The sequence below is a fragment of the Cryptomeria japonica genome, chromosome 11 (assembly GCF_030272615.1).
Source record: "Cryptomeria japonica chromosome 11, Sugi_1.0, whole genome shotgun sequence".
Lineage (NCBI taxonomy): Eukaryota > Viridiplantae > Streptophyta > Pinopsida > Cupressales > Cupressaceae > Cryptomeria > Cryptomeria japonica.
In genome coordinates, this window is record NC_081415.1 from 594,360,835 (window position 1) to 594,385,887 (window position 25,053).

The window sequence follows — 25,053 nt, forward strand, 5'->3', positions numbered from 1 at the left end:
TTTCTTATATTAATGACACATATATTAAACATTTAACTATATTACTTTATTTCTATTATATTACTAAAAAGACAAATAATTAGTCATTTTATAACCCTTCAATAAATTGAATATTAAACTATACTACTTTATTTCTATTACATTGTTAAAAGAAAGTACTCAACTACTATGTAACACTTTTTTAAAAGACTGAAATAAGAAGATTTTTAGAAGGTGGTTATGCTTCATTTCTAACCATTAAAAAATTGATTGATTCCTCACTTGTATTTTTGACTCAAAATTTCACAACATTGTCTATGCAGTCAATAGAATACATTTTTATTTATTTATTAAATTAAAAATCAAAATAGTAATGTATTCTAATCTTTTCAATTTATGTAATGAATACAAAATAAATATCTTTATCAGATACATACAGCTGACTGCATAAACAATTCGAAATTCCGCTGCCCCTTTCATGTTGCTGTCCAACCAAAGGATTAGTGGGATTAGTCCACTTCCTTTGATTACACTTATTTTAGTAATAAAATGCCAAAAAACTTACTTCTATCGAATTTTACTTCGTTTCTTCACCGAATCTTTGAGAGATATTCTACTATCATCTGGAGTCCCTGTCATTTGTCGTACATACTGAAATTCTCAAATATGATGTTGCAGCCAAATTGGCAGCTGTGAGAGTTATGATTGCGACAGCGTGAACCCTCTGTACAGTGAAGCCAGGGCCGAGCCTTGCATAGATTGGCTGGCTGAATAATTTTTAAATTTATTTATTTATTTATTGAAAATAAAACATTACAAATTAGAGATGAAAAAATACTAATACGGCCGAACAAGTTTTGAATAAAACACAACGGACAGAAAAAACTCTCAAATAAAGCATAACGACGCACAATAAAATTATTTAGGAAAAGGCCGTTGCCTTGCCTTTGCGGCGATCACAGAGGAGGAGGTTATGGCGGCTGCACCTGGCGATTATCTGCATTTCAAGGCGAATGTGCCTGTTCTTCATATATCGGTATTTTATCGCATTATTATCTTGCATTCCTACCTAATGGTGATGTAAATTCCTTAATGCTAGGGCACTGTGTTTTTTCGCATTTTTGTAGTTTGGTTGGAAATTTTGTTTTAATAGCACTTCTCACTGCTATGCTATCAATATTGGAGTAGCAGACAAAACAAAACACAACGTACCTGAAAATTTTATGGTATGATCTGCTCAATTTCTTTCTAATTTTTCTTCTCACTGCGATGCTATCAATATTGAAGTTGCAGACAAAACGAAACACAACGTACCTAAAAATTTTATGCTATGATTTGCTCAATTTCTTTCTAATTTTTCTTCTCACTGCTATGCTATCAATATTGAAGCAGCAGACCAAACGAAAAACGACGTACCTGAAAATTTTATGCTATGATCTCCTCAATTTCTTTCTAATTTTTCGTTTTCTTTGAACTTTTTGCATCTCCCTTCTGCATAGACCCAAGGTTTTGAGGTACCTATTCTGCCAAATTCGGCCAATTTGTCCAGGAACTTATAGCCTGCCTCGTCTCCTGTTACGTGACACTTTGCACTTGACAATAATGGAATATTGAGCTAAGCCGAGTGTCTCAACAACTATTTTATAGCCATAGTTGAAAATTTGATTCTGACCGCCAGTTTTCTCTGGTTGCTAAAAGCTTGTCAGGATTCCTATGTTATCGAGTGCAAAGGTCCTTACGGACAAGGGCTTTATGGTATCTAAGCTAAAGGAAGTCTTACAAGCAAACAAATTGGCAGTTGGTAGTCAAATTATTACTTAAGTGTGGCTATGGAACAATTGATGAAACAGTTTGGTTTGCATTTTTTTGGTTGAAAAATTCGTAACAGACAAGGACATCGCAGCATCTTAGTGAAAGGTTCTATATCGACCACAAAAATTGGTGGTGATAGTAAAATTTTTGAACAAATGTGGCAATGGAACAATTCGTGAGACGTTTGACTCACAACCAGTTCACCAGTGTATCGTTCTTGTCGAAGGCAAAGGCTCTTTTGAATAAGGACATGATGGCATCTAAGACAATGTTAACCCCATATAACATAGAATACTCGTTATAGGATATTTGAAACTACATCTGTGTGAGTCATCTTAGTGCTTGAACAAGTTAGAGGTGAGGCAAATGTTTAAAAAAGCCTACAAGCAAGTCATTTCATCCTTAAATCTCTGATTTTATGTCTTTGTATCAAACTTTTAAAGCTTCAAGTAATTATATAAGGTAACTATTCTGAAATATCGAATGCATATTTTATTTGTGGTGTCTCAAAACGTCAAGCCCTTTGGAATTTGATCAATAGCTTTATTTATTTACGTTCTGTTTTAAGGGCTTACACAAAGTTCCAAACAGTTTATTGACAAGCATACTGATCGTTTTAACTGTGAATTTCTCCTAAATCTTGTGTATTATTCGACGTCTTCATGACTAAATTCTAACTATTAAATTGGAAAATCTTGTTTTCTCCGTGCAATATTACTATAAAGTTGTTAATTGTTTATCAGTTTTTCAGTTTCAGAGATACTTCCTTTTGCTTTTATTTCTTCTATTATGCATGCATGTACACCTCTTTAACATTACACATTATGTGTTTTACTGGTATTTGTTGAACTCTGCACTAAGACATAATATTTTTCAAGTTTTATTGTTGTTGAACTCTGCTTTCCTCTTGTGTTTGTCAGTCATCTATTTGGAGGGTTGATTTATAATTTTAAATTAAGCAGCTTTTATGTGCTGCAGATTGGGATGAGACAGTGGCGATACTATGATTATGGTCCCAAGGAAATGCCACCTCTTGTTTGTCTTTCAGGCATAGCAGGAACTGCTGATGTATTTTACAAGCAGATGCTGTCTTTATCGATGAAGGTATATATATTCCATTTTTCGCTTTATAAAACTTAAAACTAATCCCAAAGTCATATCATCATAGCTTGTCAGTTGGTAGTACAAAATCAAAGAGTAATTGTACCATTACATGCATTTTTGGGATGAAACAAGCAATATGTTTTTCGTGCTTTATTTTTTTATGCAGTTCTCTTCTCCATCAGTCTTTTTCTTTACCTTGGGTTCTTGCATTTGTTGGAAGACCTTTCCTCTTAAGCAATTATCATGCATCCATATCATCGCTGAATATGAAATTTCAACTTGGAGTTATTTTTCTCTGGTTCTACTGATTTTATATGTTTAGAAAGTAATCTTTTAATTGATTTTTCTTTTTTGTACACTTTCCATATTTTAGAGGTCCTGTCACATTATTCATTAGTTTTAGGCATGGAATAGATATGCGTCATGCATGCATGGATCTTACGCAGACATGATAGAAATATTGCTTGAAATTTTTTGACTCATTGAGAATTACACTATTTGATATCATCCTAGTGATGGAAGCTAGGTGTTTTTAATGTTCTCTCTGGCAGGATCAACTGTAAATCATGGTTATGGCAAAAAAATTTAAGAGCATTCCCTAAATGTCTCATTTGCCAACGAGCATCGTCATTGAGATTTGTCTTGTTTAGAATAGGTGTTTCCTCCAATAAAATTGACAAGGACATCAATCTTTACGGCTACCAAATTTACTCTTATATTAATTCATGTATTAATTCTGGCCTTTATATTGCCAGAGTTTGCAACATAAGTGGATCATTTAGGACGTCTGAGGGAAAAGATATTGCAATATCTGATTAATCTGTTTTTATAGTGATCTTTTGTGGGCATTGCTTAAACCCAAATGCTTTTCTGGTGTCTGGTCCAATGTACATTGTAATCTTACAGATATTTAGTATTTTGGTGCACTACTGATAGCATTTTCTGATATGATAAACTCAGGGAGTGTTCCATTTGGCATCATTAGTCTCCTTCAAGGTGTCATGGTCCAACAGATGATTGTGATTTTTTGGAAGATTAATGTTATGCCTTTTTCACTTGGGTCTTTGAGAAAAATGTCATTCCCAAATTTTATTCTCGGACTGCTTCTAAATTCTGTGATTCTTCATATGTACTTCTCCCCCTACTTGCATCTTGGATCCCTCGATTGTCTTGATTTTGAATCTTGACTTTCTGGGAAAGTGGAAATATATTGTAATCATCCATCTTCAAACGATAAGTTCATTTCAAACATTTTTAATATAAAGCATTATGTAGTCTTTTCCTCCGACTCTTGATCAAATGGAGTTTCTGCTGCAATGATGGATTAACTTTCCTTGTCTTGAGTACAGACGTTTGAGCAATGCATCATAGGCATGAACAGATTTACCAACAGAGTCATCTGCAAGTCCACGATAATCAGTTTACCTTGTATTTTAAATCTGTAAAATCATTAGGCCAAGGGGGTTTGCTTGAATTTGACTTGTCATTCTCATTCAGAACTGGAATAACCTCAGTTTGGTTTATTCAATTTACTCCATATTTCTTTTGAAATGTATTCTCTCTAGATCCTTTATGAAGTATCCCATTTGTCAGTCCTATTCCAAGAATTTTGATGCTTAGTATTTCAACCTTGTTATGATGTCATCTTTTGCAATCCATGCTTCTAAGTGGATGGTACTTTCCTTAAAATATTTGTGAAGTGCCTATTTGGAAGGCTCCATGTTTAGATCAAGAAAGACCACATCAATGCTGCAATTTTCACCTAGAGCACTGCCTGTGACACTTGCCAACAAGGGAATGTGTACGTTAATGGTGTTTTATCTCCCAAGTCAAAGTTTACTGCCCTACAACTACTTGAACATGTTACATATCCTCACCTTCTATCTCACAAATTGTTATGTCTTCTTTTAATTTGCTAAAGAATGGAAAAGAAGTCATTGCATCTAATTTTAAAATTATGTAAACCGCTGTATTTCTAGTGAGAAGCTATCATAGAAAGAAGATCAGCTAGTCACAAGTATTTGGTGAGCCATCCGTTTAGTGAAGTTTGCAATACTTAGTGAAATTCACAATAAAAGACAAGGAGATCACAACTCATCTATAACATAGCCGCAACTTACTTTTGATTTGGTGAAGCTACCCACATCATATAAGGCCCCCAAACAAAGGTAATGGCAATTTCACCAAAATAACCCATTGCCAAAGGAGATGCTTGGAAGTCGATAAAGATGCAACAACCCACATAGGCAATCCGCAGACAAGGAAATGTTGCCACTTGAAAAGTTAGAGGAAATTCTGGGTTGCTAAAGGATAAAGGAAATCATTATTATTATTATACATTAAAATTTTATTAACTAAGGACCAACAAATGGACCAACATGGTGTGATTAGTGGAAATAGTGGAGTCATGAAGAAAAGACTAATTTCCAATTAAAATAATAATAAATTAAAATTCTAATTAAAGTAAAGTTTTAAATTTTAAGAGATGTCAAGGGGCATGTGAAGAATTATGTCGGTTTGAGGAAAAGGTAATTAAGAGAGTCCGAGCAAAGAAGGAACATCATTGAGAAGACATCCATTTTTTGATTTCTACTTTTATAGAAGAATGGAACTATGTGTTCATGTGTTTTTTATGCACAATGCAACTCATAATAAAATACCAAAGGCACTCTATCCTCTCTTGATCAAAATGTCCTCAGATGCTAAATGATGTGATCGATTGAGGTGATTCCAAGGTTTCTATAGTTAGGTCTTGACATGTAGATAGCTCAATGGTTGTGATGTGATTTGCTGTAATCCAAGGTGGACTTCTGTTGAACTTTGAATGTGCTTGAACTGCTTGAATGTTGCTGGAACTTAACCATCCAATATTGCAATTTGGTGATACTTTCTCTTTAATTGACTTGGATTGAAAAAAAAAGACAAAAAGAGGAAGGGTTTAGAGAATCTAGTCTATTCCTAGAATGTAAGAGCGATGGACAATCTTTGGTGAAACTCTAACTAATCTAAGCTTTGACATGCAAGCAACATCTCCACAAAGCTAGCACAATCTTCTAAGGTAAGCATATGATGTTCAAATCGCCACCACAAACACATACACCGTCAAGACGATGCATATCAATGAAGAAGTAGCAATTGAAGTGAAGCTTAGTTAAATAGATCCAGATGACTATGCAAGGCAAGTTTACAATCATCAAACTGCTAGTAGTATGGATATACGAATTTCACCATTGATCATGCACAAAGTTCTTTCATTCATCTAATTATCATTATCTAACATGAAGATCCAACAAAAAACCATGCTATCGTATAAGAAACAACACATTCCACCATAACTTCATATGCTTATTTACAACTTTGGCAACAATTTTTTGCCTTCTCTTCCTATTCTACTCTAGCTGCATTTAGCTACTGAACTATTCTTGAACTACTAACTATTAACCTTTACAAATGAGAGAGAGGAGCCTTTTATAGTGCTCACTGTTACAATGAATGGCCAAGATCGAATCCACATCAATGGCCAGGATTACAAGATCAAAACCCTAATTAGGGTTTGTTACAACAAACTCCTTTTGGCCAATGCAAAAATCACATTTAGATTGAACACATCACACATTGAATGTGAACCAATGAAATATGAGGTTAGGTATCTCGAAGTTTGTGCCTCCATGGGTGAGTCAGGTACATTGTATCTAGACATTTTAACTTGGAACCTTTTGATTGGTTGAATAATGACTGGGATGCCTCTTCAATTTGCATGGTAGACTTGATACTCAACATCACAAGCTTACTCAATGTGATGATGATGATGGGAAGCATCGTTATGGTCAAGTCGATCCTCCGTCTTTGCTTGCTAATCCTGTGTTGATCAACTTAACTTGATTACCATTGCCTTGATTAACTTGTCTTCGTACTAGTTGATCTCTTGATGATGTTAGACCATGCATCCTCTTTGCCTCAAAGTCCCTTATTGAGGTTCCTCCTTCGGTGTACTAGCCATGATTCTTGGATTTCGGGAAGAAATTCAAGCTTGTGAAACATCTTCTCATCCTGTATGTTATCTTTACTTCATACCCTAAGGCCTTGATCACCTCGTGTTATCATGATGTGATTAGAGCTTTGATGAAATAGAGATTTTGCTGATGATCTTATTCTTTTACTTCTCCATGTTTGTCATGTCATAGACTCATCCTGCTTTGGTGTGGTTCTTGAATGTGAAATGTGTTTCTGATATCCCGATCTTCACTTTGATCCTCCCAAGATCAGACCTGCACCTTTGCTTTTACCTGCAAAACAAACAAGAAGATATCAAACATCATAAAGTACATATTAACTTTTACGTATCCTTCCTCTCTACATGTCTGATTTTATGTTTTCTACAGGTCTGATCATGCATGGAAATTCGTTCAGACCTACTGTTGTTGCCTTCAACGAATGGATGAAACAAGCCTCTTTCTCAAGCTCAGACCTTCCTAATCAAGATCGCACCTCCCTGATGTGGAGTTTGATCAATGAAATGATAAAAACTCGCTCTCCTCAATGTCTTTCACTCAGTTTCAAGATGAAATTCGGTCTGCCTGAAGGTCTGGATCAGAATCGCTTGGAAATGATTGCTACGAATGATGTTTAGTCAAAATGGAAGACTTTCTCTTATAGGCGTTAATGAGTGGGAGGGTTGTATCTTTTCCAATTATAGGCCAACTTGCTCTAGCAAACAAAATGTTTTATTTCTTCTTCTTGAGAAGTTTAACCTTGCTCATGATAGCCGACTTAGCTTTTAGTTTTTTTTTAATTTGATAATGGTATGGGCCGATTTATCAAATGCCTTTTCATTTAATATATATATTTTTTAATTTGCGAAAGCCGACTTGTTCTTGTTTTATTTTCTCTTTCAAGTTTCAAAGCTCCAACGGTCAAACTTTAATTGACCTATCTCCCTTAAGAAGCTGGCTATCTTTTATCTTAATTGGGGCCACTTCATCTCTTTAATGCCCATCGTGGATTTGGAGGACTTAGACATGCCGCGGTGGAAGAGAAGTGAGGGAGGTTGGAGGGAGATATGCCGTGTGGACAAGGGGGGTGCAGGATGTTAAGAAAGGAAGGTGCCGTGGTGGTAAGGAAGTGAGGGATGTGGTAAGGATAGGGAAAAATGGTATAATGTTATGCTAAGGGAAAGGGAGGTATAAGGGATGAAGGATGTGGGAGATGAAAGGGTAGAGAAGGATGGGTGCCGTGGGATATTAGGGAGTAAAGGGAGTTGGCAGTGGGCTGTAGAAGGGTAAGCTAGGATGGGATAGGGGTTAGGTAGGTGAAGGAAGGTGGGTTAGGATAGGATTGGGGAAGTGGAAGGTAAGCTTAGGGGAGTAAAGGGGGTAAAGGGTTTGAGGTGTGGGTTAGACTCTTAGAGTATGTAGGAAATGGAAGTTGGGAAGTATAAGGAATGTGAAGGATGAAGGAGATGAGAGGGATGTGGGAGGTATAAGGTGTAGTGAAAGGTAGGGGAATTGGAAATGGAAGGTTGGAAGGAATGAAGGTGAAGTGAGGGAGAAGTGGAAGGAGATGGGAATGAGGGGAGAAGGAAATGGAAGGATGGTGAAGGGGAGTGGAAGGTAAAGAAGGATGATGAAGGTAGGATGAAGGATGGAAGGAAGTGGATAGGTATGCAGAATGTGGTGAAGGCATAAGGGATGGCGGGTGAAATGGAGAGAAGGAAGTGAAGGATATTGGGGTGATGAAGGATGTAAGGATGAAGGATGGAAAGGAGGATGGGAGGGAGGATGGATGGAAGGGATAAAAGGTGAAGGGATGAAGGATAGAGGGCTAAGTGGAAGGTTAAGGTGGGATGTAGTGGGGAAGGATGGGTGAAGGAGGTGTTGGGTTTTGGAGGGTGATAAGGAAGGTTGCAAAGGATGGAAGGAAGTGGAAGGCGAAGGAAGGCGAACTGGAAGTATAGGTGGAGGATGAGGGATAGGATGGTGAAGTTGTGAAGGAAAGATGGAAGGGTAGAAAAGGTGGAGGGTAAAGGATATGGGGTGAAATGGAAGGAAGTGAGAAGAAGTGGAAATGGATGGATGAAAGGAGAAGGATGGAAGGAGGAGGATGAAAAGGCGGACTCCCTATAGAGAAGATTTAATCCTTGAATTTCCTTCCGAAAACCCAAGTAAAGTGATCGATATTCCAAGTTTCACTCTTTTCATTCATTTCTTACCTCGAACCCTCATCATGGAATTCATGCCTGGACACGACCTAGAAATTGCATAGCATCCTCTCTCAAGTAAGAGGCTAAAAGCTCTAAAACTACTGCTAAGCTAGGCAACCCTAAGAAAACATCTACCCTAAAAAGTGAAAAAGTGGGGGTTCCCATTTGCAATGGGGCGATGTGTGAAAATGTCACCACACTATGGCTTACATAACCTAAGGAATCCTCACTATGTTGGAATTGGAGGATGAAAACACAATTCCTTAAGAGTGTTTTCTCTTGGAAATCACCGTTATGCAAATTTAGTAAGGATAAAAAATATCAATTCAAAAAATATAGTTTCTGTAAAGTGGAAAATTGAACCCTAGTGACTCCCCACCTAGGAGAGAGAAAGGAAGTCACTAGGATGATTTTCACTTGGGGGAAACTTTACATTCAAAAGAGGGGCTTGAATCCACTAGATCCAAATCCAAGGGAGGCAAGGATGTGAATTCCAAGTGGATTGCAAGGGTTGAATTGTGTTTTGCCCTCTTTTGTAAATAGGAAAGTCGACTTGTTGACTATGTGGAACAAAGAGAGAAAATGAGTGAAATGAGGAGCTACCGGTTCGGGATCACATTGTAACTTCGGATCTGAGCTAATTAGATTGATAAGAATCTGCCCTGCAAATTTGAGAAAAGTTGTCGGGACCGTGGCGAAAGTGTACATGGTCCTCCGAAAAACCCACGAAATGAAAAGGGGTTTTCCGCCTTTGCAAGTGGAGTCCAAATATGAAAATATAGCTGCGCACCTGCAACCTACACACAAAAAAGAAATGGAGAAGGGTTGTGGATAGGGGTTTGCCTTAGTAATGGCTGAAATGTAAATAATGGAATTGTATACCTGGTAGATCTGCAATTTGTCAATGATGTTTGCTTTGCTTCTTGAATGTAATCACAAATGTTGCATGAAATGGCATGTAACATGACAAAACCCTAACACACACGCATGCTTGCAAATGAATGTTGTAATATTGCTCCAATGGATGAATGAAGAAGACTTGAATGCTTGATAATGATGCTGGAGGTTGCCTAGCTTAACTTCACCTATAGTGTATCTCATGTATGTTTTCGTTCCTTTCCTCTGCAAATGAGAAAACCAACGCCCTTTTATACATGCCTAGAGGATTAATTTTCCTTTCACCGAAGGTTGACAAAGTGGAGTGCAAACCTCGAAGGTCAAATTATGCATAGGGGACCGAGCAAACCCATCTTAGGGCCACCCTAAGGAGTGGGAACAGTTGCGCCACGCCCCTGCCCTGGGGGGACAAGGGCGCCACACCCCTGTCTTGCCCTATTTTGGGGCCCGGATAGGGTCTAAGGCAGAAACAAAGCCTAGACAAGGAGGGTTTCAAGGGTGAAAATGCAGGAATGGGGTCGTGGGGTTTTGGTTAGGAAGGAGGATGTTGTTGCCAAGGTGAGGACCCCAAATGTGGTTAAAATTGCTAGGGTCGCAATTTTATGACACTACAGTTTCCTATAAATATATTTTTCTATAGAAATTAAAATAAAATATGATTAGATATTATGAAATATTCTCTTTGCGATATTAATTTTTTTGAACGGATATTGCACAAACTAATCAAAGCAAGGTTTCACAAAAGAGTAACATAAAAGACTCTTTTGATTGGTAATTCCATCGAACTTAATGAATTGGTCTTTTAAATTACATTTCTAGGTTTCCTTTCATTGTTTGTAGAAAGGTGAGGTGTGCAAAATGTGTGTCATCCCTCAATGTTTCTGTTTATTGAAAGTTGAAACCAATGGTCTTTCCAGTGGAGGAAAATGTGAGTTGAATCATTTTTGTCGTGTGGGTATAATTGTAACATTGGTCATGAAAGACTTGTTGAACAATGCTTGTTAAGAATGACTGCTACAGTTTGGTGAAAATGGATGGCTGTTCTTAGTTTGTAGGATTTCCTTTGAGAATTTCCTCTCACCCTCTACTAAAACTCGAATCAAGACTATTGTCAGCAATCTTGGTTGTTGCTTGACATGCTAGTTTTGATTGATAAAGGTTCCAAAATATAGGGGTTTTTCATCATAATTATAGTTGTAATTTATAACAACATAACATAAATGGAATGTAACAATTGTGTTCATGGTCCACCTATCTAATAGAATATAGGGTAAGTTAATAAAAAATATATATTAATTACCATATACATGTTTAATGTAAATAATGAATTGAAATGAAACCACAATTTAGTATCACTTATTAAGTGTTCTGTTGATGATGGATATTTTTCTATGACAATAAATAGGCCTCATATATGTGGGAAGCAATCCTTTAAATGAACAACTAAATTTTTTTCAATGGTTTGTGCAATTTCTCAATAATGACTTATTCACATTAAAACTAGATGTATTCTCATCTCCCAACTTGTAGGATTGTTCACATTGTTATGCTTGAAATGAATAATTTTTAGTACAAAAGGCAGCTTATGTGTAAGCACTAGATGGTGCATACTCAAGCAAATTTAATACTTCATATAATAAGGTCATATTGATCTCCTTATATAATGGTGATTCATCTAAATAAATGTGATGTTGTGTATGATTTGAATTTGAAGGTTTTTGTGGCTAGTCTTGATTACCGATTCCCCTTAATTTGCCTTGTTTACTTGGTTCTCATTATTTTTCTTTGTTTAGACAAAAGAAGGATCTAGTTGTTATGAGTTGGCTTTAGTTAGAAGTGGACGGGTGGAATTCAAGAGGTCATATGACTTCTCTCCTTCCAAATCTTATACCAAATAAACAAAACTTTGGCATCTTATTATGTTCCTTGTTATATCACATATGTCGACTATCCTAAATGTTGGTAGTGAAGATTATGATAGATCATTGGTCCATGACATGGAATTCATGGCTCTTTTCTTGCATGGGCATGTGTAGAATTTCTTTTCTCATTTGTCACCATGCATGTTGTAAAATTGCTTCAATATATATTTCTTCAATCAGTTTAAATGTTTCAGTGTGAATAAACAATAGCTCTCATGTTTTATTTTTTTTCTTGGATTAGGGTTATCGAGTAATTGCTGCTGATGCACCACCTACATGGAGCCATCAAGAATGGGTTGATTCATTTGAAAAGTTCTTAGATGATATTGATGTTCACCATGTAAGTAACTTTGTGATTTATTTGGCAGTATTATCCTCATTTTGATATGAAAACGTTGAAGATTTTGGTAAGGGATGAATGCTATTTGTAATCTTTAAGGGGAGGATAATATATTGTTGAACTCATGGTAGGAATTTTGTGATTATAGTAGGATTTCCTTAGTTTTATGCTCCTGAATTTATTCCATTATTTGAGGAGTCTTACCTCTTGATATGGTATGTTTTTCTTTGTCCATCCTGATGTTGTAAACTTTGCTGGGCTCTAGGTTACATAACTTCCAAGGACCTTGCATTTTGCACTAGCTGCAAGAGTGACCAATTATTTTGTACAAAATATATCATAGTAATTTCTTAAGCCAATTTTAAGTAGGAGAGAAAAAAATTGAATAAAGAAATGGAGCATAAATGAAGGTAAGAAAAAAGATCAAATATTGTGAAAAACAAATTATTATAGTAAACTTTAGATGCAACCAAGAAATAAGTAACAATGACTTGAACCAGAGAAGCAACATAAAAGAATGTATGCAAGATCAATTCTTTTTATCAGGTAACATGTTGATGTGCAAACATTCATGTTTACACCTTAAAAGCATATACATAAATACTATGGAAGTGCTTATCTACATTAAAGACGTAATGGGGATGAATATATAATAAGATATGCTATACTTCCAAATGTGTTTAACTTCCATGCTCATTGTTGATACATGATAGCCTCGGTAAGATAAATGATTGAATGAGAGATAAATGAAGTCTCTCATTCAATCATCTATCTTATCGATAGACTATGACAAGACTTCATTTATCATCCTTCATCTAATGATCATTCTTCGATATATAACCTAACTTATTCCGATCAATGTCTAAATTATCGGTTGCAAATCATAAAGTACAAATACCGATTGATATCGGTTTACCTTGTTAATTATTTGCACACCGGTTATTATCGGTCAAACATGTTAACTACGTAAACACCGATTGTTATCGGGATTATTAAAGACTGCATACCAATTAGTATTGGTGCATTTATTAATAACATATATGCCGGTTAGTATCGGCTCACTTGTTATGATATACACATTGATTAGTAACTTATACATGCCGATTGGTATAAGGTAAAATGCGATTATGATTCTAAGAGGTGCGATCAAGTAATAGCTTGATCGGTCATGTCCATTAGACATGACCGGTCAAGGTATTGCTTGATCCTCCTCATTAGCATATATATGTATCAATCGATAATGATGAGAACATTGAAATTGATAAATGCTCCTTCTCCATCTGCATCATACCAGACAATAATCAGATCCATTACATTAAGAAATAACATATAGAAGAAGAATAACCTTGAATATAACTTGCATCTTAAATTGAAAATCGAATAACATTTACACTCATTACATAGATACAATTTTCCTTTTATTGGATCTTGCATTGGACCCCAATGGTTGGAATTCCAAGAACACTTTAGTGAACAACACACTAAAATCCAATATTTTATAAACAAAAGTTATATTTTATGCTATTATCTATGAACAACAACTTGAATGCATAAAGAGAACACAAAACCATCATACTAGAGAAAACCCTCTAACACCCCTCTTTTCACAGCATAGATCTTGAGGGAAAGCTCACATTACCATTTTCTTTCTGCTGCCAGGAGCTTTTTGTTCTTGAGTGTTGCGGGGGAGGGGGAGGGGGGAGAGGGTTATGTGGATTGGATTGCCTCCTAGGATTGTCTAGCATGCCACCCTTAGTCATAGATTTTTCCCAAGAGCGTTCTTAGACCTTGCATGATTGATGATGATATTGTTAGCTCGTCCAAACTGTCCCATTGTACAAACACTTAATATTTTTGTACCCTACTTGGGCTGTTTCCATCTACTTACACTACTTTGTGGGTCCTCCCATTACACATGTTTTTATGGTTGTACTTGTTTGGGTTTACCTTATTTAGGTTAACCTCCTTTGTCTATTTCTTTATTTATTTTATTTGCTTTGTGTCTAGGCCCCCACCCCTTTTGCCTTAGTTCTTTGCTATTGTAACTTGTGTACATGCCATCTCTTTGACGAATGCATTGAAAAATAGAAATGTAAAAATAAAGACCTGAAAGGACAAACAAAGAACACAACTCCTAATTACAAACTTCACTGCAACCTTAAGATTGAGTGTATTGTGATGACTTGCTCATGAAGGGATGTGGATGTAACTTAGTAGCATAGCACTATGTTGTTTTGATAATGAAATTCAAAAGGGTAAACTTGCATAAAGACTTGACATGATCAACGTAGTGAATGGAATGTAAGTATTTATAGATTTTCTGAAAAATCAAACGAAGGGTTTGAATATGATCAAAGACTAGGATTTAACTGAACTAACTGTGGAGTCAACACGAGAAAATGGAGAAGATGACTTGACCCGACTAAAGATGAGTCAAGTCAAGCTCCTATGAGGGTGATAATGAATTAAGTTAATTCATTAAATGGATAGTGAGAAGAAGCTGCTACTTAGGAGAAAAGTTAACTGTATAGTCAATAATTAGAAATTTTATTTATTTATTAAAAGTTGATAATTAATTGACATTAATCAAATAATAAAATATTATTAAATTATGGATACATTGTGAATAATAGTAATAAATAAGCGTTTTGAAGATAATGGTATACTTAATGATCATATAAATGATTAACTAATTATATGGCAAAAAATTAATGATATTTAATAGTTGATGTTTAGAAGAATAATTTTCTGTCTACATTTTGTCTGTCTTTGAGACATTGTTCAAACTAACATGGTTTCAAAGATAAGAAAAGTAGCTAGGAAGAAAAAAAATATAAGAGATGAAGAAAGTGGTGATGTGCCCTAGTTGGGTAGGAGAAGCAATGACAATTCAAAAAAGGAATGATTGATGATGATCCCTTGAGAGGCTATCCATACAAAAATTGCATAGGTGAGCTCTTGAAAGAAGAGATGTGAAGAAAGTTTCAAATGGAAAGTGGAAAATAATGGAATAAAGTGATGTAAGAAACATGATTTTGGATGCATTATGATGACATTTGCTAACTTTGAGTTTGGCAACCTTTATTTGATATAGCAATGAATGTTAGGCACTAGGGTATACAAAGCCAAGGTGACGATGTATCCAATGCATGGATTGACTCACAAGTAAATAATAGGCAAGAAGATGCCCCAACATTCACAAGGCATCTGATGCTCTTGGTGGGTTTGTGATGATACAACCAACATACATAAGGAATTCCCTGCACACACTAGAAAATAAAGACCTATTCATGGTTATTTGTGGATATTGATGCAATTTATTTCTTTTTTCTTTATACTAACATTCTCACTTGGAGCTAATTTAGCAAAATTATGACTACATGCAATAATATTCTCCCAAGAAACATGGCAGTGGACTTCTACATTTAATTGCCATTTACCCTATTTGCATGATTGACATGCAACTTTCTCAAGAGAATCCCATCTCACATTCCTTCCTTTTGTTCTTGCATGCAATCAAACTCTCAACATTACAATTGATTTCTACCTTTGATTGCAAATTATCTAAGTTGCCGGTCCCTGTTCGGATTCGGATTCTGGTTCCAGAATCGGGTTTGCAAATTCGTTCAAATTTATTTTGGGGTGGGTTCGGGTTTGCTTTGGGTTCGTGTTGTGCGTATTGCACACCCCACCCCATCGTTGACAGGGGACCCCCCCTCTCATTTTTCCCTCGTGTGATAGAAAATGGTTGATTTTGTAGTTCGAAGCCATAGTGAGTTCCAACCCTTCACTCTCGCAGCAAAATTCACGAATTTCATGCGGAATCCGAGTTTTCAAAGGCAAACTTGCCCCTGTCGTTGGTTCTGAGGAAAAGGAACAAAATCGTGATCCTCAAATTGCCTTGCAAACCCGAAACAAAGCCTTCATGGTGCGATAAACTTTCAAATCGCGCAGTTGCCCTAGAATGACCGACGGAGTACCAAGATCTCACATTTCGACTCAAAATGCCGAAAATGAAAGGAGAGGGCAAACAATGAAAATCACAAGTCAAACGCCTTCAGAAGAATCGCACATTCTCCATGCTAAACCCGAGTTCGCGCAGTAAGTCTTCATTGGCCGAAAGTAACTAAAGTTGCACATTTAGGGCCTGAGAAAACCCGACATCGTAGGGAAAAATGAAGCAAAAATTGCGCGGTTTGATCAGTAAACTTAAGTTTTTTGCATTAGGGCGAGGGTGAAGTCAAAACATAAAATCGCACAAATTCATCTGAAAGCCCGAAATTGAATGGACAGAAGTTTAAGTCGCGATTTTCATATAAAATGGTCGTGGTTTCGTAAAACAAAGTCGCACAAATCACCCAAATAGCCCGAAAATGGAGAGCTAGGCATTTAAAAAAAACCTTAAGTCGCGTGAAACATCAGATGGCCCGACTTTCCTCCTTCATACGCCCGAAAATCTCATTAAGCTTCAAAATCGCTCAATTCAACTATTAAGATCGAAACTAGGGTCAAGTTCAAAATCGTGGGAAGGCTCAGTTCGACCGAAAATCATAACAATGCCAAGTCACGCATTTCAGCTTGAATGGCCGAATTTCGAGATTCTTTCAAAGAAGAGACCAAAGTTATGAAATCACCCAAAAAGCCCGATTAGGCCGAAATGAGTAAAGCTCTCAAAATCGGCTTTTAAGCCGAAATGAACAAAACAACATAGTCACGCACTCAGCCATCAAGCCGAAAAAGATGAAGAAAGAACAAATCTTGCCAAATCGGCTAGTAAGCCGAAGATGATTTAAAGGAGTCAAGTTCGCATTTTTACTTAGTATACCGAAAGCGAAATAGAAGCCTAATTCGCAAAAAAATGACCCCATTTAGCTGAAAGACCAGAATCCCGCAAAATGACTTAAAGAGCCAAAACTTAAAAGAATTTAAAAGTCGTGAACAAGAGCCCCATTTAACCGCTAAAGCTTCAAAGCCGCACAAGTAGGCTCAAATGACCAAGCATGCCGAAAATGAACAACAATGTTAAAATCACACCTTTTTGAGTCAAATTTGTCGAACTTTTTAAAGTTAGGCGTTCAAACTTGGCAAAATAATGAAATCACATATTTCTCCTAATAAGACCAAGTTTGACATTTGACGTCTAGGAATTCTTGCATTTCACTCCAGATGGCCGAATTTCATTATCAAAGAGAAGGAGTTTAAACTACAAAGCCTAACTTCGACTAAAATTTAATATTTGTTAAATTAATTTATTTAATTTTTTAAAATGATTATTAAAAGTGGAATTCATTGTTTGCAGATCTATGGCGTTGAGAGAAGCCAAGACGTCAACCTGAAGCGCAAATCGAAGCATGATCGCGATCAACGCCAAGAAATGAAGATGCAGTGCGTAGGACCAAAATAACAAAGCACGGGGAAGCGTGCCACCATTGGACGACGAGTTGAAGTCCATCAACGAGATTGAAGACAAAGAACACGAAATGCTACCAAGTATGCATTCCCAGAAGCGTACACAGCTGGATTTAATTCCATAAATTCAGTTTCTGAAAATTGAAATTGTTTATTGTAAAAAGAGAGCTGCCTATGGGCCTCGTCTAATGGATTCAAAGTGAGGGGACACTAGTTAGTTATCTCCAACTACCTGATTGATCGGATTAATGCCAAATAGTGGTAGGTAGTTGAGAAAGTGGTTGAAGGGACAACTGAGAATTGAGTAGGCATGGGTTAAAGCTGCCAGGCTTCTAGAGGGCAGATCAGGGCCTTTGGATGTGGTCAATCCTGACCCTCAATTCAAATTGTAAAATCTATAAAAGGCAGGATGCCTCTCTTTGTAAAGGGTTAGAGTTTTTGTAGACAGTTAGATTGTTAGAAAGTTAGATTTTAGTAGTTAGGAATAGAGTAGAACTGCTGTAGAAATTGTTGTAATGACAGCCAAAATCAATATATGAACATTGAAGTATGGTGTTTGTTATCTTTGTTTTCTTTTGTTTGCATGGTTTCCTTCAGCAAGTTTAGATAGATTCTTTCTGGTGTGTAAGTATTTGATGGATTCGAGTTCATACCATTGGGGATATGCTGATTGTGTATCCCTGTGTATGGTTAATCTAAGCCTTTAAAATTGTGTTTAGTTCAATTGCAGATGTCTATCTGAGTTGCACCAAAATTGGGTGCTTAGGTATGCACCTGCAGTCTGAAAATCTTCCAAGTCACCTTGAAGATTGCACCGTTCTTGTGAGGTTGTGAGTTATTCTGGCCAAGTAGGGATTGGTTACGTTGAATCCGTCTACTCACACACTAGCCTTGTTAATTTTAGGTCTCTTAACCCTTCTCCTTTGCTTTTATTCCCCAGTCTAAGAATCGCAGTAGACCAGCTTGTTGCAAACGTAAGGCCCCTTTTGCTCCCAGTAAAACACATCAATTGTTGAGTTATCTTGTAGTCAAAAACTGACATTTGGAACCTTGAGGTTGTCCCCTTTGATCAACTAAAACAACATTAGGGATTCCTTATACATGAGAGGATAGGATACTCGGTGAGTAAATTCTATTCTGCGTTGGCCGGATAGAGACGTAGCAATGCGACTTTAGCCACGTCAACAATTCATCCGTACAAGAACATATAAAAATAAAAAATACAAAATATATACATATATGCAACCGCAAATAAGTTCATAATACACCACTGTCAAGTGTCTCATCCCCAAATGAGATATGTTTTACCTTTTCAGCCTTTTTAGTGGTCTATTTTGGGGTTGGGGGGTCAAGTTGACCATATAGGCAATAAAAAAATTGAAAAAAATTGAAAAAACGTGTTTAATTGCCAAAATTCGACCTGGGTTCTGCCACTGAATTTCAAATTCGCTGGAAATTCCCCAAAATTCGCCCAGGGTCCTTCTCAGCGAACCCACAGGGCAAATTCAGGACCCTGGACGAATTTGGAGAGAATTTCTAGAGGACCAGAATTTGGACAGAACCGAACCAGGACCCAACGATTTTCCAGAAGAATTTGGCAAGTTAGCAAATTATCTTAAGACTTAGCATGACTGAAATACCACTCTCATCCTGAACGCTCTCTCAACTATTTTTTGCCTCACCTTCCAAAGAAATCTTCCAAAGAAGGAAGAAGTTCTCATAGGGAAGACATTACAAAGAAGAAGTTACTAGTACATACCTCATTAGGTGTATTTATGCTAGATGATGAGTGCATGATTTAACTAAGGAAAGTAATGCCTTCCATGTGCTGAGAAATAAGTAAAACTATTTCAAGTCCTTGAAAGACCTTTCAGATCTGTCAGTTTTGCTATATGTGCGAGTTTGACAGTGGTTAAACCTATCACATGTTACCTTGGCCTATCAAAGATGAATTCAAGCCCATATGAATTTGTAGATAAATTTGGCCATGACCAAATGTCATGCCCCGCCTAAGAAATAGTATAAATAATTTTAGAAAATTTGTCTTATTAATAAGACATCACATATTTTAAATTCAAGGGTTGACACTAGAAATCGCACAGGTAGTAATTAAGTAACTCAGCAATTAAGACATCTATCAAATAAATAACAAATAAAATGTGTATGGTGGGCAATCCCAAAAAATCCATTAACCCCAATTATCTTTATGAAAGGGTGGGCCAACCAAGGAAATTTAATTGCAACTAATCATTAAAAGAAAGGCCAACTTGGCTAATAGAAGGACATCACCATGAGCAAGGGAGGCAACACTTCATCCCAATGGCTATATAGGTTGGATCTTCCTTAGAGAAAGGAAAGGACATCAGTGAAAAAGAAGAGCAGGCTTTCTCATAGAAAGCGATCAAGATCAGATCTGGATCATGGTACTCTAGTGTCTTGTGGAGAGAATTGAAGAATGTCATAGAATATTATTCGAATTCAAAACAGAATTAGAAGGAGCAAAACTCATTAAATACAGTCTCCACTCAATCCAATAAGCAGCGAACAGTACAGAAATAAATACTTAAAACAGCATCGAAGAAGAGAAGATAAAAAGGCATTCGATCAAGGAATATACTTGCAGTCCACAATAAATTAAACTGGGAAGCAGACTTACATGTGTATATTTGGGCAAAAAATTAGGGCATTTATAAAAAGGGACGTTACTCTAGTGTCTTGTGGAGAGAATTGAAGAATGTCATAGAATATTATTCCAATTCAAAACAGAATTAGAAGGAGCAAAACTCATTAAATACAGTCTCCACTCAATCCAATAAGCAGCGAACAGTACAGAAATAAATACTTAAAACAGCATCGAAGAAGAGAAGATAAAAAGGCATTCGATCAAGGAATATACTTGCAGTCCACAATAAATTAAACTGGGAAGCAGACTTACATGTGTATATTTGGGCAAAAAATTAGGGCATTTATAAAAAGGGACGTTACACCAAACCAATCATTGATACCTGGTCTTGTAAGATAAATTTGGCCACTGCCATAACTTTTGCATACTCGAAATGAGCTGCAGTTTTTTGCACATATGTAACAGATAACTTTCTTAAGCTGTTTTTGAACTTGCAATGAATCTGTATTCTCATGGTCTTACCAGTTCAACTGTATCTGAATGTTTGTCTAATAAATTTTGGATGAGGTGTTGCCAGGTTAAAGGCATAGGTTCAAACCTTGATGGGTTTGAATTGCAGAATGCTTAAAGGAGAGGTGATTGACCTTTAAAATGGACCTCTGGTCAAATGAGGCCTCATAACTCCCATGGTAACCTGAAAAAGAGCATTTACTGATTTAAAAGACATAATGAAAGCAAGAAACACATAAATACATATATACATATACATACAAAAAGAGGAAGCTATATTTCAATTAAAGGAATTTTAAAATGATGGAAGGTAAATTTAAAATAGCAGAAATATTTTTAGTAATATTTCAAATTGTAGGGACCTCCATTTAGTTAAAATATTAAATTACATAATCACACTTAATCTCACACATAACTAAGAATGCATTAACACAACTTGCTCAAATATATATTAAAATAGAGACATAAAATTATATTCTGACGTATTGTCGAAGTACATGAGCCAAGAGATAGGCAAACATAAGGAAATTATTTCATTTATAAAAGACCATAAGGTTGATTACAGCATTACATAATGTAGATAGCTGATGATAATTCTAATAGGAGATTCCGACATCTATCTCCGTTGAGCACACCATGGGCGAGAACATTGCCAGAGCGCTTTTCCACCCAACCACGAAGCAATTATGCTTCCTTGGAGTTCTTCATGACACGAAGAATTGCCGACCCTACACGAGGTCGTCTAGCAACTCGAAATTGGTAGGGTGATGGAATCTAGTGCGACATAGTGTATGTACATTCTAAGATACTATTGTACCAAAACTATGATATGGAAGAGGGTTTAAAACATAGTGATTCAACTAGTAAGCATATGCTAAGAGATCAATCACATTTGATATCCATTACACACATTTTCATTTGTCCCAATTGCTCACAACATGACATATGAACATATAAATATCCATGTTTAAATTTATATTCACCTTCTAACACGTGTATTAATTCAATTGAGAAGTTTTTCTTCCTACATGATGTTTAATAGTGAAACTATGCTTGTTAATTAGCAATTTAAAACTCTCTAATTTTGCATCTTTATCAAGATCTTTGTGATTCAATGGAAGTATTAATGGATCAAAAGCTTCAACAAAATTGCTTAAATACATTTAATAGAGCCAATGTCATCCCTCTCTCTTTGCCATTAGTTTTTTTGATCTTCCCAGAAAGTGAATCAATTGAATGTGACCTAAAGTGGGTTTCAAAGAAAAGTTTTTAGCTATGGCCATATGTATCATATTAGGTGCATTTAGTTCAACCTAGAGGTTAACTTATGGATTAATAATGGAAATTTTAATAAAATAAGGTCCTAGCTCATTGTATCCTCTAGATCACTTCCAACCTAACTCTAGCCACACTCACTATTGTTTTTCAGTAAATAATGTACTAATTTATTCTCAACTCCTCATGGTCAATAATAGATTTCTACTTGATAAGATAAAAGTATCCAAATATATATGATAATGACCAAGATCATGAATCATGGCATTATGGTTTTCCCTTGAAATGATACATTAATCCATGTCCCCTACCTTAAAGTCTAAATGAGTTGTTCATCATTAACTGTCACGAGGTACTCTTAAATCAAACACTAGAAGAACAACTTTGACATAAGTACTCCTATATTTATCTATCCTTGTTCTTAATATCCACACTACAAGTAGGGTGTCAAATGATCATATTATAGAGCTGCCTATATCAATTATTTCATGTCAATAATTGTGTAGATTACATTGAAGGTTAATTTCTTAGATTGATGTTAATCCTTTTTTCATAAATTTTTAGATAGAGTAAAGCATCTATAATGACTTATTGAATTGCATTCAAATTGAAACTATATACTTAAGGTACATGAATTACACATCATTTTACTAACCTTGATTAACCCTTTTCCCTTGATTTATAGTGTATCTAATCATGACCATAATCGATTGAAGACAAACTCAAATCGAGTCAAATAAAAAAAAATTAAAATATAAATATAATATTTCACATTGACCTATGCCATTAAAACACTCAAATTTTGTTTTTTGAATAAAATTCACTTTTTGAATAAAAACCAATCCAAGAGGCCATCCTCATTGATGGACCTCAAAAAGCGCAAACAAATCCTAAATACACAAAACCAAAAATCTGAGAGAACCCATTGGTCTCCATGGACCCAACTACACAAAATGCATTCAAAATTACATTTCCATAATCCAATGAAAGTTTAGCAACAATCCCCCATGTAAACCCATGCTTTTACAAATAGGAAACATACAAATAATATACTCATTCAAATGAAAATATTTAAAGAGGGAGAATGCTTAAAACCACACTACAATCAATTTGCAACAAATTTTAATTCAAAAGATGAAGAGATGAAATAGACATGAGAAGCCCTACCTCATTTTTTTCCAAAATGAAAATGCAAAGAACTCCCAACATACTAAATGAATTTGTACAATTCTTGGACAGCTTGAAGGTCTCCCAATTCCTACTCCAACCCAGTAAACCCCATTTGAATCCATCCACAAACCAATTCATTCTTCAAAATACAAAAATCAAGCAAGAAGGCTTTTCTCTCCAAAATTTGGCTAAGTTATTTGTAATGTCCCCTTCCTTGTGATGTTGCATTCAGTGGTCCATTGGCCTATTCCGGAGACCCGTAGGCTATGTGGAAAGATGAATTAAGGGTTCCCATGTTCCTTGGAGTTCTGACTAGACTTGTCAGGGGTGGAAGGTGAACTTACTATTTTTAGTAAGTTAGGGTTTGGCTGTCAGGATGGTACATAGTTGCTAAGCTCGCCAAGCTTTTTCTCTGGTTGCAAAGATAACGATTTTTGGAGCATTATTTCATGACTTACTATTTTTAGTAAGTAGCAGTTTGGGGTATTCTATTTTTGGCAGTCCTGGATTTGGTTCCGTCCCAGCACAATTCAGTGATCCTCATTGTTTAGCCTCATCTGGATTCCATTAATAATTAGTACTGGAACTATAAGCAATTTAATTAAATATTATTCCTTATCCTAAGGTTATTATTTAATTATTTTATCACTTATTGATGTTATGGGAAATTGTGCAAAATATAATATTTTTCTTAAGTCATGTCTGGGCGATTTATCTGGAGAATTAAAGGGAGACTTCATTCTTTATATTTTAAAGAATTTATAATGTCAAAAATCGTGGCCCCTCTCCTTGGTGTGATTTTGACTTGGGAAAGTGGGCTCCACTTTGGGTTCTGTTGTGACCTAATCACACATCACCTCATCCCAGATAGGGACCCCCCTTTGCGTTTAGGCCTTTTCGGTCGTTTGGCTTTCGTTTTGCGTGTGTTAGTGGCAATCTCTTCTATCTCTCCGTGTTGCGGGTGTTTGGGAGTCAGTTGAGGTTAATCTGCTTCTCTGTCAAGCAAATTCTGTGAGGTCTAGGGCTTGTTTTGTCCTTTTTCTAGGGTTTTGCCTTCTGTCCTAGATTTTAGGGGTTCCTGTTAGGGTTTTGAAAAAACTGAACATACAACTAAAATCAGGACCCTTCAGGGGACCTCCCAACAAAATTTGAGCCCAAATGGAGTAACTTTCTATTTTTAGAAAGTCCCTATTTTTTAGAGATTTTTCCGAGTCCCAGAATGTCGCCATTTTGCCAAAAATCAAACTTACTATTTTTAGTAATTTCTATTTTTAGTAAACTTCTATTTTTAGTAAGTCATCCTGCGCCCTGTCTTGGGCTCTAACTCTGACATTTTGGAAAGTTTCTATTTCGGGAAAGTCTATTTGTGGTAGGGTTAGGCTAGCAGACGACGGAGAGTCAACATGCACAATCACTTCTAAATATGGAAAGTTGAAAGCAGACAGGCAGGGGTCTAAAATGGCCAAATTTGAAGAATCATCCCTGAAATGGAAGGTCAAAATATTCTAAGTCTGGAAGTCGTTCACAAGCAGGAAATTCCGCCTCTCCACGGACAGAGTGAAAATGCGCCCAAGTCAGGCTTGGGGCGCTGAAACCAAGAAGGCATTCACAAGTGCAATTTTCCGCCTCTCCATGGACAAGGCAAAAATGTGCCCAAGTCAGGCCTGGGGTGCTGAAACCAAGGAGGCATTCACAAGTGCAATTTTCCGCCTCTCCATGGACAGGGCAAAAATGCGCCCAAGTCAGGCGTGGGGCACTGAAACCAAGGAGGCATTCACAAGTGCAATTTTCCGCCTCTCCATGGACAGGGCAA

The 25,053-nt window shown here is 36.3% G+C and overlaps 1 protein-coding gene across 4 annotated transcripts in view; it reads left to right on the forward strand.

Annotated features, from left to right (window-relative positions):
* The first annotated feature begins 522 nt into the window (after positions 1-522).
* LOC131076332 (uncharacterized) overlaps positions 523-25,053 on the forward strand; it is a 242,703-nt gene continuing 218,172 nt past the window's right edge. Inside the window, exons 1-3 of one of the 4 annotated variants that reach the window (XM_058013472.2) lie at positions 523-1,015; positions 2,770-2,895; positions 12,155-12,253. In XM_058013472.2, coding sequence (XP_057869455.1) covers positions 953-1,015; positions 2,770-2,895; positions 12,155-12,253 — 288 coding nt within the window. In that variant the 5' untranslated portion in view covers positions 523-952. The remainder of the gene's footprint in view (positions 1,016-2,769; positions 2,896-12,154; positions 12,254-25,053) is intronic. The other 3 variants (XM_058013473.2, XM_058013474.2, XM_058013471.2) reach the window with 3 other exon arrangements.